We start from the raw sequence: 20,886 nt of genomic DNA on the forward strand, positions 1-20,886 counted from the left end.
TTGAGCCACAGGAATGGAGTAAGAAAGGGTGCCCTTTCTGGACCAACAGGCAGACAGTCTAAGGGGAGCAAGGAGCCAGAGGAGAGCCAGGTGCGACGGACGGAGATCAGCAAACAGCCTCCAAGAGGAGGAGGGGAGCAGAAATACACTAGCGCTCCTCTGCTCAGGAGGCTGGCAGGAGGGTGAGCTGACAGGCTGCTGTGAGTGAGCACCGCTGAGTGCCATTGTTCTTCACATCTTTGCTCCGCTCTTCTCCGTCAGGGTCTGTGGGACCACATGAGCTTTAATCACTGCATGCATTTAACTTTGTCTTACAATGCACGCATGGAAGAGGTTCTTCTACCAAAAGAGATGCACCAAAATTTATTCGTTATTAGACGAAATAGGAGAAGCAGAATTTTTCATATTGAGTGACTAGAGAAGTTGCTAGTGTTTTCAAACCCTTGTTCTCAGGAGTTGCTAAATGCTGCTGAATGTATCTTGGAATTTGACAAAGAGCTGACAATTTGATGGTACTCAAGACACTGAAGTCAAGCCTCGCCATAACTGCACACCTGAAGCCCATGGATCACGAGATACTAATCACTTCCAACTTCCATGTCAGGTCTGTTCCTGTTATACAGGGTCACTGAGAAGCTTGGGGTAGTTGGGAAGCTGAGAGTGACTTAGAGATCTGTGGGGATGGCAGACCTCTAGTAACCAGGCTGGTGAAATGCTGTCTCAGATACCACTTGAGGTACCTCTCTGAAGTGGTAACAGTTCAAGGTGAACCAGCTCAATGGCCTTGGTAGTATTTTCACATAGAAGGAAGCTCAGTGCAGCAGGTAAGAGGGGCTCAGCGTGTGACAGGAACATGCCAGGGTGTTTTGGATTTAACTGGAGAGAGTCTATCATCACATTTAGCTTATTGCCAAGGTACGAGGCTCTGAGATTAAAGAGAGAGCCAGTACACTAAGGAGCAGATTTTGATATGTTCTGTGGTGGCTTTCGTTTTGCCAGCATGCCTTGGTGATAATTGTGTGTTTTTTAATGTTGTATGAGAAAGGCAGATGGCAGTGGTATGGTGTGCGATGAAATGTAAATTTTGAAACTGCCCTGCTTTTGCTGTGTGTCAAAGACTTCTAGTTAAGGATAGGTAGGATCCAAAGGACGAATATTAAATTTAATTCTTGTTTCTGGCATAGCTGGAGTAGTTATTTAAAAGGTGGTGTGCACAGTAAGTTTTTGGCAACTATGTCAACTTTCACTCTGTGGTTGGCAGTTAATGAAGAGCACTACTTCTTCTACAGTAGGGTGTTCTTCTTTTTTACACTTTGCATTGCTGTTTTGAAGAATATTCTATATTCTCCTGTCCACAAAAGCACCTTGATGGTTGCTGGATCCAGGAGGAGACTGTCAAGAGAAGTTTCTTCTTGTATGTTTGGTTAAACGGCACAGATGTTTAAAGAATCTTCTGTACTTGTTCAGATTAATGAATGATTGCCCCAGGTAGTCTTATTTTCTTCTCAGGGTGAGATGTTTCAGGAGATGCTTCTTCTTTTAACATTGCATACCTGTTTCAAAAATTTTCTATGCTGCTCTGTCCGCATTTGTGTTCGATGGCCACGGGAGCCTGGTTTCGGCAGGTGTAGCGCGTGACGCAGGAACAAGATGCACAGCAGCAGTGGAGCCCAGTCTCCAAACAGGAGGGTCTTACTGGGACAGGAGGGAGCTTTTCCCCCAGCACTGAAGCAGTCACCTCTGCCTATGCTTTATAAATAATAAATTATACCCTGTGGTAGAGGGGGTGGTGACATGCTGTGGTCCTGTCTTCACAGCACGCAAGCCAGTGAGGAGTCTGAAGGGAGTGTTGAGGGCCTAGGGGTGGAGGGGGCCCCAGCAAGATACATGTTTACCACTGACTGTTTTCAGTGTTCCAACAGGACTCTGTCTTTCTGAGATACAGTATGTGATTACATCATTCTCAGTGTTGAAGTAACTAGACTTGTTGACAAAATGTGTTTTTTTCATGGTGTTGCCTTTTTGGTTATGATCAAGTCTAGTTCCTGCCTAGTTCTGAGTAGGAGTTCTTTACTGAACTAGTTAACCACGCTGCTTCTATCCAATTTGCATCGTTTAGAAATAGAATCTCTTACTAAGCATAGACAGCAGCAGATGTAATATCACACACCCTCTGCAGGGATACAGCATCAGCATTTTTTATGTTGTTTTTTTTGTTTTTCTCCATAGGAGGTCCATATGTTTATGTTTCTCAGCTTTATCTCTTTGTCACTGTGCTTGATTGGACCTTTAAACAGTGTGCCCTGCTTAGAGATGGCATAAACTCAGCGATATAAAACATTGCGATTTGTTGATCTGTCTTAAGCTGTTTATTACCTTGGCTAAGGAACTTCATCTTGGAAACAGCATAAAATATTTTAAGGCTGAAGGTATGCATGTTTCTTTCAGTGCTTGCCTTAGTTTGCCGTGGCTGGATGTGTGTTAGGTTTAATGTATTACAGCCTCTGTACCGAACTATGACTAATATATATAAAATGAAACATAATGAAATCACACTCATGGTAGCTCAGACCATGACATTCCTCAAGGCTTAGCTCTAGGCCACATACAAAAAAAGTCACATTTTGCTGAACATACAGTACTTTCACTGAAGCAGAGGCTTTTTCCCTCGCCAGGGTTCAGCCGATTCGTACACAAGTCGACCCTCGGATTCCGACCTGTCCGCAGAGGAGGACCGCGAGGCGTATCGGCGTGAAGCCGAGCGCCAGGCCCAGCTGCAGCTTGAAAGAGCTAAGGTGAGCTGTCCTTCTGGCACCAGTGCACACACAAGAAGTGGCATACGAGTTTCCCTGCATCATACAGTAAATATTTATCATACAGGCTGATATCACAAAAGCAGTTTAATAATCCATTCATACATTTCTTTAAAAGCTGGCTAGATCAAATATCAATGTTTACTTTATTGTTCACTTTATTATACTTTTGGAGTTTACACTGCCTTGTTCAAATCTTCTATGATGTTTTTGTCAGACTCTCTAATCTCTATTACAGTCGTGTGCCGCTTAACGACATTTCGGGCAACGACTGACCGCATATACGATGATGGTCTCATAAGATTATAATGGAGTTGAAAAATTCTTATCAACTAGCGACGCTGTAGCCGTCATAACGTCGTAGCGCAACGTCTTATTTACGTATTTGTGGTGGTGCTGGTGTAAACAACCCTACTGCTCAGCCAGTCGTATAAAAGTATAGCACATACAATTATGGCCAGTACGTAATAGTTGACAATTATATAAACACCTATGTTACTGGTCAGTGGGGGGCGTGGTGGCGCAGAGGGCTTCTGTTTTAGTGTTTTTCAAATTATACACTACCCCCTAAACTTACAGCACAATTGGGATGAGAATTGTGTTTGTAATTCATTTTGTTCATGCAATGTTCATCATCTACTGATCCCAAACCCTCAGCATCACCTGCAAACATTAAACACAACCTGTAAACACAGGGCAAGTGAGTTGAATTCATGTGGTTCATTTATTATTAGTATCGATTTTGTGAAAATTGCTAATAAAAAAATTTTTTTTTAAAAAAAGTAGCTAAGAAAATGCAAAAAAAACCCTTAAAAATGCTTCTATTTTTGAAAAATTCTAACTTGATCATTTGTAACGTGGACTCAGCGTATTTGTACTGTTAATTCAGAGATTTGAATTTGTTGGTAGGTGCATTAACTAATATCTAATTAGGTATTTTTATTCTAGCAGTATGAAGACATAATTAACCTTCAAAATGTGCTATTGAAGTCATAGAAACAGATGGATATCAATGAGATTTTTTAATCTGTTTGCTCCAGTACATTAACTGTGATATATGCAATAATGATATTTAAATGAATGTACCAATGAGTCTCTATGGTGACTTACAAAACAGGCAGTTAGTCGGTCACTTTCCTTCACTTGTCCTGGAGAGGGTCATGGTGGCAGCAGGTTGAGTAGGCAGTTCTTAAGCTTCCTTTCTCCACCAACACTCTCCAGCTCCTCTTTGGGGGCTCTCCAGGCATTCCTGGGCAAGCTGGAAGATGTCATCTCTGCAATGTGTGTTGAATCTATGGGATGGTAGTGTAGAGTTTAGGGTTGCTGCCTTTGGATCCAAAGGTTGCAGATTTGATCCCCACCTCTGGCTGTTGTACCCTTGAGCAAGCTACTTACTCTGAATTGCTCCAGTAAAATTACCCCATTGTATAAATGGGTAAATAATCATAAACCTGTAACTGTCATAATTGTGACCTTAACAGTGTAATGCTTTGGAGAAAAGCATCAGTGAAATGAATAAATGTAAATGTGTGCCCTGGAGTCTCCTCTGAGTGGATTGTGCCTGTTCTAACTCCAGTGGGAGCCAAGCAGGGAGTATTCCTATAACATACAAAAACTGCTAATAAGTTAAAAGCTACAGTAAAGGTATTAAAAAGAAAAGAAGAAACACAGTTTCAGGTCTTTCAAATACCTATATGAACCTACCTGTCCTCCAAAGTTGCCAGAACTCCTTTGCTGACAGTGGGCTGTCAGACAGGTGTATCTTTCCCTCTAAGAGATGTCTGAGCAAGGCTGGATAGGCAAAACTAAGATACATGTGGTGCTGCACTAAAGCCTTTGAAACATCACTAAATTCACATTGTCAGGGAAGTCAGGATATAAATTGCATACAGAAACCTTCAAAGGTGATATGACAATTCTTCAGTGCAATTGTTGTAATGTCTTCTTCATCAAAAAAAACACTGAAACTAGCATGCTTCTCATGAGGTATTTGTGGGCAAATTCTATCTCAAGTACAGGAGAGACAGCAGACAGACCCACCCAGGAAGGTTTTTAATTTTACATTTGTGTTTTATTTATGCTGGGTTCTGGAACGGGTGGTGCACCTGGAGATGATAGGAAGTAAGAGGGACGGAGCAGTCTCTACCTGGCACTTGTAAATCATACAGTGACAGGATGGGTGGCTTCGGGGAGGTGCTGTTTGGGTATTCTTCATAGTTTTGCTTGGGTTTGATATTGTTCTTTCTTTCTTTTCATTCTCTTTAATTTTGTGATTCTGTTTATGTTGTCTTTTTTGATATGACATTATTACACACTCTCACTCACTCACTTTCAAAAACCCCTTGTCCTGGCCAAGGCCACTGTGGTCCAGTGCCTATCCCTGAGTCACTGGGTATAAAGCTAGAGAGGTTCACCCTGGGTGGGATGCCTGTCACTCACACACAGAATGGACAGTTTAGCATCACCACTTTACCTCAGTTGCATGTCTTTGAATTGTGTGAGGAAACTAGAGCACTTAGAGGAAGCCCATATGGATATGAGGAGAACATGCAGACTCCACACAAACTGAGGTGAACTCAAAAAACACACCTGAAACCCCCAGGAGCTGTGAGGTGGCAGCATTACCCTCTGTGTCGCTATGCCACTCCACAGTATGACTGTGGTTACATTGTTATTTTAAAGTAAAATTGTTTAAGTTCTACGCTTAAATTTACTATCTGTAATGTCACTCTAAGTAGGAGAAAAGAGGATTTACATTCTAAAAGAGAAAGAAAAAAAACAATTTCCTTACTTCAAGAAATCCTTATTTCCTGAGTGGACCATTTAAAACTTGAAAGATATTGGGGCTGGTCTAATTTACTTTTCTTCTTTTAATTTTAACAATAGATGTATTGCCATTTTAATTAATAAAAATATCCTTTTTACTTCAAGTCAATTCCCAGAATTTGATTTACCCCAGTAAATCTTAATTTCTAGGGAAATATCAGCTGTGTTTTTCAAGTAAGCCTGTTCCGGGCACTTTGCTGCGTTTACTCTGGGAACGTGATAGGACAAAAACTTATGGCATTCATACAACATTCATTCAGCTGTTCAAAAGATTAACAACAGAAGGCTAGGTTTGTTCCCCTCTAATCTATACCAGAATGTCTGTCCACAAAAATGTGGTTCACTCAAGTGTCTTAACTTTTCTAGTTGAAGAAAATAACACTGAGCTTGTCAGAAGACTTGAAAAATTTCGGAAGTTCTTGTCATCTTTTTTGCAATCTATGACGTTGTACTATAAGGTCACCTTTGCCAAATATTGTCACCCCTTCCTTTCAGTTGTATTTATATTTTGTATGCCTGAATGCATTTCAACAATTTACTGATTCTGTTGGTCGCCTCAGTTGTTTCATGCAATTTTGTTAGGCTAAACAAACAAACAAAGTAAGTAAATAAATAAATTATGGCCGAATCACTATGGCCATTCATTCAAGTATTATAACTAGTGCTGCAGAGTTTTGAATTAATACATTCTTGGCAAATAGTAAATACAGTAAATACATTTCAACAAAAGTATCAGGAAAAATAATTTCTTTGTGAAGTATAGCCAGTGTCACATGAAACAATAGGTAACGAAAGAGTTCTTTATGTGCACTTCCAGACCATGTCTTTCTGCACCATGCCCTGGAGTCAGAAGAGCCCCTGGACTTTTAGAGTGGAGATTAGGAGAGATCTGTAGTCTTGGGCTCTGTTTGATTGTCTGCTCTGTGAAAACCTGATGTCAGCTGCAACAGTAGGACACCCTAAGCTAAAGCTAGCAGTATGTCCGCCATAGCTATATCCCTCCTGCTTTTCAGACCAAGCCAGTAGCATTTGCTGTGAGAACGAATGTGAGCTACTGTGGAGCTCTCGATGAAGATTGTCCTGTCCAGGGTGCTGCTATCAACTTTGAAGCCAAAGACTTTTTACACATTAAAGAGGTGAGAGGCAAAGCAAGCCAGACATAATTTTAATGAAAAGAAGCATACCTGTTACTTTACATTACAGTAAAGTCCAGTACTACATCATTGGTATTCCTATCAGTGTGTTATTAATAGTGCTGACTTTTTAGGGTGTACACAGCTCCAGCACTGGTATGTTGAGCAGCAGCAGAGCCCACTGCACTGGTTTTCTTTGTTGCAGAAATACAACAATGACTGGTGGATCGGGAGGCTAGTAAAGGAGGGGGCGGACATCACCTTCATCCCCAGCCCCCTCCGCTTGGAAGCTATGAGACTCAAACAGGAGCAGAAACAGCAGAGGTGAGGGTTTCCACCCAGCGACAGCCCACTCCCCCTTTCTGACTTACCCATAAACCTGTCCTTCAGCGCTCACCTCGAGTTCACTGTTGCAGTAACTGGCTGTTGCAGGAGGGTCTGTATTAATTGCCTATATTTGAAAGAAGTTAATTTGATGGATGAATGGGTGATGGCTAATGGATAGTTACCATCCTGCAGGAAAACTGGAGGAAATTCATCTTCCAGTCTGGGTGACATGGTGTCTGGTGGTTGGAGGTCCACGCCCCCTTCTGCTGGTAAGTGTCATGTTTATATGTGTTCATAATGTCTTTCTTACCCCAGGTGCTTTCCTTGATAGGTGTGTAAGGAAGTGTGGGGAATATGTCTGAAAGTTCGGCAGTTGGGTACCTGCTGTATACATTAAATTGCTTAAAAGACAAGCAATTTATACTAAATCATAGAGAAGGGAATAGTATGCACAATGCCAGAACAGTGTGGGTAGAAAATATTGTTACTTTTTATGAAAATTAAAATTTTCACTGATTATTGTTCTTTTGTTTTCAAAAGCCAAACAGAAGCAAAAACAGGTAGGTTTGACTGGGTCTCTTTTATTTCATAGCGTAAAGTGGCTGAAGAGAAACTGTTGACTGTTCTTTAGTTCTATTACCTGCTCTTCCACTACATTTGGTGTAACCTTCTTTAGGATAATGGGTGTAAACTACCAAACATTATTCATGATCTCCCAAGAGTAGCGTAGCAGAATGCTGTGTGGTAGAGTGTGGGTTGACCTGGTGAAGGATGATGCTGTCTGAATCACCTTCTGCAGACGGAGCATGTCCCCCCCTATGATGTGGTACCTTCTATGAGGCCTGTGGTTCTGGTTGGGCCTTCTCTGAAAGGCTATGAGGTGAGATCCATCTGCCACACAAGAAGATCACAGAGGATGTGGGCTTCTTCCGTCTCACACATGGAGAAATTCAGTAATTCAGTGTATTCAAGCCTAAAAGCATTAAATCTCCCACAACTGCTGCAATACTGAAATGAGCATCACAAGGGACTGGGTCATAAATAGATTTCTTGATCTAATGGTTTGAGCCAGTCCTGTGAAGGTTTGAATCGGTTTTGTTTGTGTATAATTTCCCTGAAATGTTATTTCACTTTAATTTAATTCCTGAACACCTGAGATATCCAGTAACATCTAGTTAAAAAAAACTGATACCTGGTCTTGTTTAAATCTCCTACTTACCATTTTGTCCCAATGAAATAGAAGGATACTGGTTCAGTTATGTCTGTCTGCTGCCTAAAGGTGAAGAAAGAAATACAATAAAGAAAACTATTAATATTGGCACAATAAAATGCAAAGGTGGGAGAGACCTACAGATCTTGGTGGTGATTACAAGACAGTAAATGAATGAGTGATTTGTTAATAGGATGTACATATTCATAGGTTTAAGTCCAAGAATCTCTTGTATAAACAGTGCCTCTTCCAGTTGTATAGATGGGTGAAGTGCAATGCACACACACACACACACTTTCCGAACCGCTTGTCCCATACGGGGTCGCAGGGAACTGGAGCCTACCCGGCAACACAGGGCGTAAGGCCGGAGGGGGAGGGGACACACCCAGGACAGGACACTAGTCCGCCGCAAGGCACCCCAAGCGGGACTCGAACCCCAGACCCACCAGAGAGCAGGACCCGGTCCGACCCGGTCCAACCCACTGCACCACCGCACCCACTTGAAGTGCAATGTTTTTAAGTAATATGAATTGTTCTGGATTACAGAGTCAATTAAGCAGTGTGAAAGAAAGTTTTCCCTTTCCCGTTTCAGCCATAGGAGACAGTGAAAGAAACACACTCAGACACACAAAGACTTTTCACAACAACATCGGCCAATGGGAGAGCCCCGGATGGGTGTCTCCCCGATCAGTCTTTATTGCCTGCTTTTATTTGCCAAGCTCATACGTAATTCATTACAGGGCGTTACAGCAGGTGTGTTCAGTGTTTTCCTGCCTTTTTGCCTAGTAACTTTCCGCTTCTTTTGTTCTCAAAACCTCTCACCCTAAAGCCAAACCATCCAACCCCTGTCGTCTGGCTTACCTTAAACTGACCTCACTCCAGGCAAGGCAGGACCATCAGCCTTTTATGACATGCTCTTGCCTTTCTCAGATAACCTCTGACCTGGTGCCTGGTACAGTCTGCTTCTCCCACAGTGGTCTTACATTCCACAGCACAGAGTACAGCCTTAAACCCAGTACAAAAATATTACCAGTTACCATGCTTAACAATTTCTATAACTGTAACAATTTCTATGACTACTAAATTTTAACACCATAGCAGATAAGCAGAATATGTTTTGCATTGAACCCTGACCTTTCTTTAACCAATACAGGTGACAGATATGATGCAGAAAGCACTCTTTGACTTCTTAAAGCACAGATTTGAAGGAAGGTAAGTCAATAACAACAGTGAATCCTTAATCATAAATTCTAAATTGACATTTATCTGACTAATTGGTAATTAAGTTCTCTACTGTGTAAAAGCTATGATTTTGGATCAGCCAACAGTCTTATCTGAGAGTAATGCTGGGCACTCTGACTGCGTGTGTGGACACATGTATTTGTACCTCTTCTGTCTGCGTATTTCATTCTTACGATATTCTGCATACTGCTCTGCCTGGGCCTGTAAAGGATTTCCATCACAAGAGTGACAGCAGATCTGTCTCTGGCAAAGAGGTCTGTTCTCAACAAGAGAGCCATCATGGAAAGGTCCAACACACGTTCCAGTCTGGGTGAGTTATGGGCAATGAGGGGTTTGTGTGACATGGTGTAGCTTTCAACTGACATATTGCCTGGGGAAGCACAACTGGTACTTTAAGGAGGTATTTGAAGACTACTGGATATTTTGTTCTGGTTGATCACATGAAGTATACAGGGTGAATGCATGCACAAGCTCAGCCCTGCAGAGCCTATTTTGTATAAATAGAATAGGTAAAATCGTTCTCAAAAAGGAATAGGTCATACTCTTATTAGTAAGTAATGTAAGTAACATTGAATGATTTGTTGGGGAGACCATCTTTGCTGGCTTTCATTCAAACATGAAGTGTGTTTCATTCACTCACATACTCATAGTTAGGTGTGTAAGTCACCACCAAGGTGCTGTTAATGTGCTAAGTGTCATGCGGTTGGAATGTCCTTCTTTGTTCCTTCCTTTTCAGCGGAGGTCCAGAGTGAGATTGAGAGGATATTTGAGTTGGCCAAGACCCTTCAGTTGGTGGTCCTGGATGCAGACACCATTAACCACCCAGCACAACTTGCGAAAACCTCACTGGCCCCCATCATTGTTTATGTCAAAGTCTCCTCACCAAAGGTAGGACATCAGGGGGTGTGTTCTTGTTGGTATGTTTAGCTGTGTTCTACCAAGTAGGCCTTTCTTCTGTACAACCGTGTTTCACTAGTTAGTGACGATAAATGGTGCCCCACTTGAAAAAGTGGTGGAATTTACTTCTCCGGGAAGTCTTGTCACTTCTGATAATGCTGTCAGCAAAGATCTGTGCACACCTTGGTGAAACCCAAAATGCCTTTGCTATTCGTCAGCCCATCTGGAGGTACAAACAATACAGCTTATGAACGAAGGTTAGAATTTATAACAGCAACATAAAGTCAATGTTGTTATATGGCTCTGAATGTTGGAGCGCGATCCAAAGTGACATTAAGAAACTAGAGCCATTCCAAAGGAACTGCCTCAGAAGAATTTGTGGTCTTATTATTCTGGCTAGTAATCTCATGAAGAACTGCATAAGAAGACCAAATGCTATAGCATGGTTCAAGAGATCAGGTACCAGCAGGTGAGATGGCATGGGCACATACTAACCAACATATCCCAAAGGTTGCCCTCAGATGGACACCATCAGGAAAGATAAAACAGGGAAGTCTAGGAACTACTTGGAGACGGACTGTAATATCTGAGCTAAAGGAGATGAGTCTTACATGGGGAGAGGAACAACATTTTGCAAATGATAGGGAGAGATGGTGACAATTTGTAAAGACCTTGTGTCAGAAACCTGGGATGAAATGAGAGAGAGATTATTTTAGGCTGTCTGGTCCTGTGTTTAATTTAAAATGATTTCCTTAGTCCAAGAAGGCTTTTTCAAGTTTTCATTCTGATACAGGGCTTAGATATTAGGTTAAACTGGTTATTTCCCTTAAGTGAACCATTTTGGTTTATAACTTAGCAGTGAGAGCAGAAGTTCTTAAAATATACCTGTAAACTCTATACGCACTATGTCCTTCCTGAACCCTGAATAAAAACCTCCATATTCAGGTGTTCACATTTTAGCATTTGCAGCATAGATGAGTCTGATGGTTGTAGATTCTGGAACCTGAACTGATGTTCTTGGAAGCGCATCACAGTGCTGGCAATTCCATGCATCTCTCTCGGTGGGCTTCTGTGGCACCTCCATCCATTTCCCCCCGTTTCTATTCCTTTCTATCATCTATTCAGGTCCTTCAGCGGCTGATCAAATCCCGGGGCAAGTCTCAGAGCAAACACCTGAATGTGCAGATGATGGCTGGTGACAAACTGGCTCAGTGTCCCCCGGTAAGTCACGGTGTAGCTGACTGACACTTGTTTGGTCCACTATGGATGTGACTATCCTCAAACTTCAGATGATAGTCCTGGTCATCTACCCCTGAGTAACAGACTAGTGGAGGTGTCCCAGTTCTGGCCATGTACGTGAGAATCATTCCTGTAATAGTGTGTGTTCACTTTCCTCACACAGCCTGAACTAAAGCAAGACAAAGATGATCAGTTGTAAATGGTCAAGTGTGAAGAGCTCTCTTTTCTTTACAGAGGTTTGCTGAGAGAAAAGAAAGCTGTCATACTAGGTTATTAATAAATTTGTTGGAAATGTATTTATTACGTTACACAGTTTCACAAAGTCAAAAATTTAAGATAAATGGTTGGGCCAGCTAAAATAATGTAAGTGTATATATTCGCTTAAGATATAATTAAATTACAGCAGTAATGTGATAAAATGATCTGTTAATGCAGTAAAATGAATGCCTTTAAATTTCAAGTGTTTTTATTGTGATATTACGGCTGCAAGTCTAAATCCCTCATTAAAGCACCTCTGCTTTATTAGTACAGATATCATTCTTGTGATTTATGTGTTTGGGGTGTGACATGCAGTCTCATGGGCCGTGCTGAAACACTCTCTCCCAGCTCACGGACCCAGGCGCGGGCTCATTAAGGCCAGCCATACTCAGGTACAGCGTAAGAATGCTATTTTTAAAACATCTCCACTGAGATGTAAGGAGCCGGAAGGAGGAGAAGGAAGTGTTGTCTCCAACGGAAGCAGTGTTAACTTTTCTTAAAAGTGGTATATAAAAACCAGGCTGAGTGATCATGACTAGCCCCAGTGTGTTACCTTGACGTGATCTTCCAACAGTGCAATGTTGTTATCGGCTTTGTATCCAAGAAAAAATGAAAGACAACTTTTCTTATGCTCTTTTATTTAAAAAAGAAAAACTGTCCCTATGAAGGGAACATGACCATTCATTCTTCAGCAGAACTGTGTTTTCACTGGAAGAGCTGTCTGCCCACGATCAACACAATTGCTCAAACAAATTCGGGCAAACGCTTATCAGAGACGGCTGCAGAGTTAGTGTGAAAATATCATTCTGCGAAGTCTGATCCTCTTTTTTCCAATGGTTATCAGGTTCTGAGGGGGGCGCGATGGCGCAGTGGGTTGGACCGGGTCCTGCTCCCCGGTGGGTCTGGGGTTTGATTCCCGCTTGGGGTGCCTTGTGATGGACTGGCGTCCCGTCCTGGGTGTGTCCCCTCCCCCTCCGGCCTTACGCCCTGTGTTGCCGGGTAGGCTCCGGTTCCCCGTGACCCCGTATGGGACAAGCGGTTCAGAAAATGTGTGTGTGTGTATCAGGTTCTGTGAAGCTGGGCTGATTTTGATGTACTTTCTCAAACAATGATGTTAGTTGCTGGTGGTATAGCACCTGACTCAGAAATAACACTGTCAGTTTGGCCTGAAGTTTAAGCGCCACATCAGCTTACTCTGGGTAGATGGAGTCATTCTCACTGAATGACATGACCATGGAGCTGAACGTGAGCTACTGCACATAAACTACATAACAGCGCTAATTTTAATCACGCCTTATATTTCGCAACTAGGAGATGTTTGATGTCATCCTTGATGAGAACCAGCTGGAAGATGCCTGTGAGCACTTGGCCGAGTACCTAGAAGTCTACTGGCGTGCTACCCATCTGCCCGGCTCTGCTCCCATGAACCCTCTTTTAGAGCAAACCCTGATGACCCCACCTTCAGCAGTCTCCAGTCTACAGGTAAGCCTGTTTCCATGGCAATAGACACAGTAGATGACACAAGCAGCTTCCTATGTCTAAAGGGTTTGGTTCTAGAAATCTGCATTCCATGGATCTTAAGTTCCTCACCATGAGCTTCAAATGAATAAGAAGGAAATCAGATGCTGTGGATAAGTTGGGTGGTGGCTTTGAGAAAATGTAATAACTCATAAATAGATTATTTTAGACAGGGAGAGTTTCTCTGACAATCAAGCAATTGGTAGTATAGTGGTTAGAGCTGCTACATTTATTTACTTAGCAGATGCTTTTCTCCAAAGCAACTTCCAATGAACTCTATTTAATGTTACCAGCCCACACACCTTATTTACCAAGATGACTTACACTGCTAGATACACTACTTACAATGCATCACTTCATCCACACATCAGTGAACCTGAACAGTATATCTTTGGACTGTGGAAGGAAACCAGAGCACCTAGAAGAAACCCACACAAACACAGGGAGAACATGCGAACTCCACATAGATTGAGCAGGAATCAAACCCACATCCTCTCATACTACCCAGGTGCTGTGAGACTGCAGCACTATTCACTGTGCCACTGATGCCACCAACAAAGCAGCAAAACTGTTACCTATGGACTCAAAGGTTACAGGTTCAAACCCCTTCTCCAGCTGTGGTACCCTTAAACAAGGTGGTAATCTTAAATTGCTCCAGTAAAATGACCCAGCTCTATAAATGAGTAAATAATTACTGGTAGATTTACATTATAAATTGCTTTGGAGAAAGTTTCAGCTAAATAAATAAGTGTAAATGGGATACTTCAACAATACCATTTAAAGGTTTGTTATTCCTTATACACAGTTCAGCTTCGCTGCATTTCAGAATGAGCTGTGATGGAATAAACTGGCCTCAGTGTGGCCTTCATCACATGTCCTATAATGAAGATCAGTCTGTTTTTTAACGCAATGAACAGAGAGCTTTGTGTCCCTTAAGGATATTAAAAAGCAAGGTATTATAGGCATTCGTAACAGTAGTCTGTTTCCTTAAAGTTTATACATCAGAAAAAAAATGTACCAGACTATACATTCAAAGGGATTAATATGTGCATAGGAACAAATTACAGTGGAGTTAGTAATGGTTTGTAAAGGACCTTAATGGGCTGAATGGACCTTAATGGATGTGGTAATAACAGAACTAGAGGGACAACAGAGACCAGATCACAAAGGTTGTTGATGTTACATGAGGTCATTCAGACAGTGCAGTGGGAATCTGCTCACCCTCATGATTTAGGGTAAGGCTCTTTTATTTAGGTCCATGTGGACTCTGAATCACCTGATTCAGCACATTGAACTGTTTCTGAGCACTCGCTGTACGGGAGGGTGTAAAACATGTGAGGCTCTCGAGCAGCAGAACAACCCTGGGGTTGAGATTCCTGAGAACATGCAGCATTGATAGAGCTCCAGCTTAACATTTGTACGTTTGTCTCCCTGCCCATGCCTCGTCTCACCCTGCCATATTGTCACATTTTTGCAGCACCGCCTAGTGTTGACATCTTGTAATGTGTCTTCCAAGGATGACCTCTCATTCATCCCTACCTAACGTTTTTGCAGTTCTCTGAGACACAGGAGTTAATTGAATGATCACTTACACATTATGGGGTGAGTAAGCGGGATGGTATATGTACCCCAGACTCTGCCCTGACCTCTTTCCCAAACCCAGATGAAATGGAATAAGATCAAATTCCATGTAACCTATTTCCTTCTGCGTACCCAAGTGAAAAAAAAAATGTAATTCAAGACCACCTCACTTCCCTGCCCACCCATGAAACTCTTAACTAAAACTGCACCCCATCTCTCCTAATTGCATCTTCTTTGCATCCTTTATGTGTGTGCGTGTGTGTGTGTGAGTGTGTGTGCAGACACGGCAATGCAAGCTTCATATGCGCCATGAGGAAATTCACAAAGCAGCTACAGGGTTTGTTTTTATAATAGCTGCTGAAACAGCGGCTATGGCAGCTGCTGAAGAAGCAGAGACCTCCTCGGTACCGAGACAAAACACTAATTGTGTAAAACCTGACTCTTTGTGAATGCTACACCAACCCAGCGCGCCGCAGTGTGCCATCCTGACTCAACGCAGTCAGGTTTAGAAGTGCTCAAGTAAAGTGGCTGGCATGAGTGTGACTTATTTGCACGTTATTTTGCTCCAGAGGAAAATGTTTCTAGTAATTTGTGCGTATAATGTTAATATATGGTACATAAAAGATCAATAATATACTATATACAAGCAATTAATGTAAATAAAATGCACACATATTGTTAGCAGTGTGTATATCATATTTTACAGCATATCACATAGAAAATCAATGTGATACATGTATCCAGTCAAATATGAAGTCCAAATCGCCAATACTGCTGTCACTGACAGGCAGGAGTCGTTCTGCAAGCAAACAAAAACTAGCTGGGTGGCGGCTGAGCTGTAAGGCGTCCGACTGCTACCCATACGTTCGGGTTCAGTGCCTTTTTTTGAGTGCTGGTGCAAAGCCATTTTTCTTTGGAGTGAAAAAACCTAGAACCTGGAAGCGCCTATGAGTAGTGGCCGTGCTTTAAAATGCTGTGGCTGTCCCATGTTGTCTTTACCCCAACACCCCTGATCAGGATCAGCAACTGCTCTCAGGTGGGGAGCTGGGAGGAGTGGAGGAGGACGACGTGGGGGAACCTCACTCCCCCGTGGAGCAGGACAGCCTCATGCCTTCTGACGAGGCCAGCGACTCTCTGTCCCGAGGCAGGAGGGGGGGCTCACGCCATCTGCACCGCGGGGAGGAAGAGGAAGAGGAAGAAGAGGAGGAGGAGGAGGAGGATGAGGAGGAGGAAGAGGAGGAAGAGGAGTATGAGCCCCCCCGCCACGCTCACACCTACCGTGACATGTACCCTCCGCACCGCACCCACCCTGCCGGCGTACACAGCACCAACGGCCATGAGTCCCAGGACCGCCTGCTGCAGCGTGACACCCAGGAGAGCCACAATCAGCGCAACAACCGCCAGCGCACGCGGCCCTGGCCACGGGACCACTACTGAGCCCGGGGAGGGAGCAGCGTCAGGGAGAGGGAAGAGGGACATGTCCAATGCACCTTTGGTCCAATCAGCTCGCCTTACCTCACAGGCGAGGGGATTGTGTCAAAGCCATTGGATGGCGGTTGCTCTCTCCGGGATCAGTGTTTGTCTGCTCCCTAAAAGGGGCGGGGGGCGTGGGGTGGGGGTGTCATTGCTTGGAAATCTGTTGGTGTTCCCTGCTGCTTTGTCTGCTTGGGTTCTCCGGGGCAGTGGGGTGGAACGGATGCGATGTTAGCTGTGACCCATTATTGATAAAAGAGATAAGTAAAGCCAAGAGGAGGTCAAGGCACCTCACAGCCAAAGGAAACGGGTGGCAAAAGCCAGAGTTTACCTTTTGACTGGAGGTGTACCGTTTACCAGGGCCCAGTGAGGACGTGCTGGCCTTTCTGGTCTGTTTGAGGTACTTCAGAAGCAGGACGGATCAGTTAGGTACATTAATATCCACCACAAGATTTCCCCATGAGGAAACGGTTAAATTCTTTATGAACTGGGGACCACCATCAATCCAGACCCTTTTTCATTCTGATCTCAGTCGTTCTGATGCTAGGGAAGTTGTGAGAGAATAAATTTGCTCACTGCTTCATTGGTCCAAATGAAGGCATTCCGGATGAATGTTCATACAATTGCAAATTTATGGCATGTGGTCTTTTAAAAGTTATGGCAGAACATGGGGAACATGGTAAAGACCCAAGTGTGTGTCCATGGGTGATGCACATTTTTCAGTTACACTGAAGTAGTAGCATTACTGCATCTGTTTCTCATGCTGAAAAAGGAATGGGGGGTTGATGCGTTCACTTCCAGGTCCATAGAACCAAGCAGCTTTTTTTTTTTTTTTTTCTTCGGTTTTTCTTTACATGACCTTCAGCTAGTTAGTTTGAGATTCTTTGTTCTTCTGAGCAATATCACGTCTAACCCATTAAGTTCATTGTCTTTTTCAAGAGGGGCTTTAAGGAAAACCAAGTCTTGGAATCACTTTAATTGTTTTTCCTTAACTCTCTCTAATGCAGTCAGTGTAACAGCTGGGCCCTTCCCTCCACTTCCCTTTCAGTGACACATCACCACTGACCCCTGAGCCCAAGCTTGGCTTAATGGCATCCCACAGTACCAGTCAGCCCTTATGTAAAACCGTGGTTCTGTAGCTTTCTTTCAGTAGCATCCATGAATGTAAAAACAACATACAGGATGAGAGTCGGCCTTCAGATGCGCTGTTACTGTGACAAAAAGATGCAGACCTGTCTGGAGCTGAGCTCTTCCCCCCGTTAGCAACTCTGCGACAGGACTGCCTCCTCCTTCCAGACACTGCAGATGTCCAAAAGTCTTCCCTTAGCTGGTCGGCCGAACGGCGACTCCAGGTCGATGGCTGCAAGGTGAAGGTGGGCCGGCAGAGCTACAGGAAGATGATGGAGGAACAAAGCCAGCAAAATCCTGCTCTGCTGACCATGCTGCAATGATGCCATCACACACTCATGCCTGTCATGTGTCACTCCTATAGCTTTTGCACCCTACACTGGAGAGAGTTAAGAGAAAAGGCAGGTGAACGCAGCAGCCCTCACATGTCACGTGTAGTAGAAGTAGAGTGCAGCCTGCAGCTGCTAGGTGCTCCGCTTAGCAGGTTTCAACCCCCTGACGTCCATGTACCATGATCATTGCATGTTTATATGATGATTATAGTTATTTTAGGACAATTTGCACATTAAGGTCAGGCATTTTACAAGCCGTTTGAGTAGATAAGAGCAGAAGTAGCTGCTTTTTATTTGCTCGCAAAACGGCCATGCATCTGAGAACATTGTACATAAATACATGGGAAACCGGTTTTCATTAGTTACTACCTTACTTTGTCAGTATTGGCTTGTACCTTGTTTCAAAGAAATGTTACCATGTTTACACTTTTAGGATTGTTTCTATTTAGAGTTATGAAGAAAAATATATAGAGAGTGGCAAGTATATTGGCGGATATATGGACTGTGAACTGTATGTGTAAAGCTGCAGTACACTGTAGGTTCTCAATACACAGCCATGTCTGGGTAATAGAAAGAAAGTCCTGTTGCTTTTCGTTTCAAGGCTGAATTTTGGCAGAGCCATGAGGCCCCTGGCGGACACGAAGAGAAACAAGAGTGTCACGGGATGGACGTTATTGCAGCTCGACCATGAACAGTGAGTGCAGATCAAACCATGGCAGTGTTCTTCCCCTCTTGGTCACATATACATGTTTACTCTAGTACACTGTACTCATCCAGTATCTACTTGTTCCACTAAAGATAATGTAAAGGAAGGCAGATGAGATTTTACAAGCTTTGTATCGGACTGTTTGGAGCGGATCCAGAGTATTAATTTTCTATCCATAAGGCTAAGGAGACTGAGAAGACACTTCAGGTTATAGGCCACCTCTTGGACCTGTGGCAGGGGTTATGCTTTCAGTGTGGGTTTCTACTCTCTGTAGCTCCTTCTACAACGCACACACACAAACACATAGAACCGTATGCAATGGACAGAATGTAATTGTGTAATTATGCCTTAACAGCTGTTGCCTTTGACCCTGGCTCGTGTTTGGATGGCATCGCAGGCCCGTGTGTGGCTTGTCTCCAGCCAGGCCTCTTGTTCCGTTAGATTGTGCTCACAGCGACTGTCTTACACTGCCTGCCCACTCACCCGGCACCGTGGAGCTGTGGTCCTCTTAGTGCCAGCATTCCCAGTACGACAGCAGCTGTGACTTCAGAACAATCAATGGGAAGAACAGATGACATGGTTAGTGTCATTACAGATAAAAAAAATACAATTGTTCTATATTTCTGTATTCATTTAGTGGTGCTGCAGTCTGAAATTGACCACTATACTTTGTAGTCCTTCCCAAACATGTGAAAACCCTATAGAACTTTTGAAGTCCTCGAAGGATTACTCGGATTACAAATAGTGGCCTCAGGGGAGTGGATGAGAGGGGCTGATGGCATAGTGGTTAGACCTGCTGCTTTTGGATCCAAAGGTTGCGAGTTTAAATCTCACCTACTCCTGTAGTGCCCTTGAGCAAGGTATTTACCTTAAAACTGCTCCAGTAAAAAAGTATCAGTATAAATAGGTAAGTAGTTGTAAGTAAGTAGTTTAAAATTGTAAGTCACTTTGGAGAAAAGTTGCAGTTAAATGAATAAATGTAAATGGTGTGCATTACACACATTGTCTGAAACCGCTTGTCCCATACGGGGTTGCGGGGACCTGGAGCCTAACCCAGCAACACAGGGTGTAAGGCTGGAGGGGGAGGGGCCACACCCAGGACAGAATGCCAGGCCATCGCAAAGGGCCTCAAGTAGGGCTCGAACCCCAGACCCACCAGAGAGCAAGACCCGGTCAAACCCACTGCACCCCCCCTCATGTGCATTATTCACCTTGTTTTCCTGAGCTCCAGGACCTAGGATTTTTTATTTATTTCTGTAGAATGGTTAATAGTTTGAGACTGTTCCCACAATGCTTCACATTTATGTTTCACACTGTATAAGAATGAATTTCTCCTAGAGCCAGCGTGTATGGTGGCGTGGCTGATTCAGCCGGTGCCTGCTTTGTGGTGGATCTGGCGTGTGAGCCCTGCTTGGGGTGCCCTGCGACGGACTGGCATCCTGTCCACAGTGTGTCCCCTCCCCCCTTCAGCTTTGCGCCCTGTGTTGCCGGGTTAGGCTCCGGTTCGCCATGACCCCGCTTGGGACAAGAGATTCTTGACGATGGATAATGCCAGTGTTTCTTCCTGTACTGAGCACAGCACTTGTATTTAGCTGTACACAGAAGCTCATTCTGCCTGCAAAAAGCTATGATAATCACAAGCTACTTTGAAGAAGTTACAGTACAGTGTTTTTTTGGACAGTTGACAGTATAATATTTCCTTCTAGTCTCTGCATCGGTACTGTACGTGGCCCTTGAGCTTAGTGTCTTGCAGGTTTTTCAGAACATGTCTTGAATTATTGTCTGGTTAACACCTAAAATACCACGGTGGCACACCATCCAGGAAGTGTTTTCAATGCAGTCCTCCAGGAGCAAAGTTCTCTTACCCGCTTTGTAAAAAATCATCGCCATAAGTTGTATTTTTTTATATTGTTTTGTTGAATGTATTGTTTTATGTTTTACAGATCCCCAAAAATTTGGGAAATTGAGAAGTATGATCAGAATCTTCCAAATTGTCACCTGTAACATCTAGTTGTATTTCTGTAAATCCTTAGGCCCTAAAACACACGATTATCACATTAAGTCCTTTCCATGCTTCTTCAGCGTCGGATACCTGGTCTGTAGCACCTCAGTTCAGCTAAACAAAAACTAGATTATTCTGTTTTTAAAAAAAAAACTTGCTCGCCTTCAGAACCCTCATTAATTCCGTTACGGTGTCCAAACA

General features: G+C 43.3%; 1 protein-coding gene across 3 annotated transcripts in view; it reads left to right on the forward strand.

Moving 5' to 3' along the window:
* Nucleotides 1-18,375, forward strand: part of cacnb3a (calcium channel, voltage-dependent, beta 3a) — a 48,555-nt gene extending 30,180 nt beyond the window's left edge. For 2 of the 3 annotated variants that reach the window (XM_018725910.2, XM_018725911.2), the window contains 12 exons: nt 2,676-2,795; nt 6,653-6,775; nt 6,978-7,096; nt 7,292-7,368; nt 7,640-7,659; nt 7,899-7,979; nt 9,463-9,521; nt 9,761-9,861; nt 10,288-10,439; nt 11,574-11,669; nt 13,257-13,427; nt 16,081-18,375. In XM_018725910.2, the coding sequence (XP_018581426.2) occupies nt 2,676-2,795; nt 6,653-6,775; nt 6,978-7,096; nt 7,292-7,368; nt 7,640-7,659; nt 7,899-7,979; nt 9,463-9,521; nt 9,761-9,861; nt 10,288-10,439; nt 11,574-11,669; nt 13,257-13,427; nt 16,081-16,752 (1,791 nt within the window). In that variant the 3' untranslated portion in view covers nt 16,753-18,375. Of the gene's footprint in view, nt 1-2,675; nt 2,796-6,652; nt 6,776-6,977; nt 7,097-7,291; nt 7,369-7,639; nt 7,660-7,898; nt 7,980-9,462; nt 9,522-9,760; nt 9,862-10,287; nt 10,440-11,573; nt 11,670-13,256; nt 13,428-16,061 lie in introns of all 3 variants that reach the window. The other variant, XM_018725912.2, reaches the window with a different exon arrangement.
* The last annotated feature ends 2,511 nt before the right edge of the window (nt 18,376-20,886 follow it).

Source organism: Scleropages formosus, chromosome 22 (assembly GCF_900964775.1).
Source record: "Scleropages formosus chromosome 22, fSclFor1.1, whole genome shotgun sequence".
NCBI classification, from domain to species: domain Eukaryota; kingdom Metazoa; phylum Chordata; class Actinopteri; order Osteoglossiformes; family Osteoglossidae; genus Scleropages; species Scleropages formosus.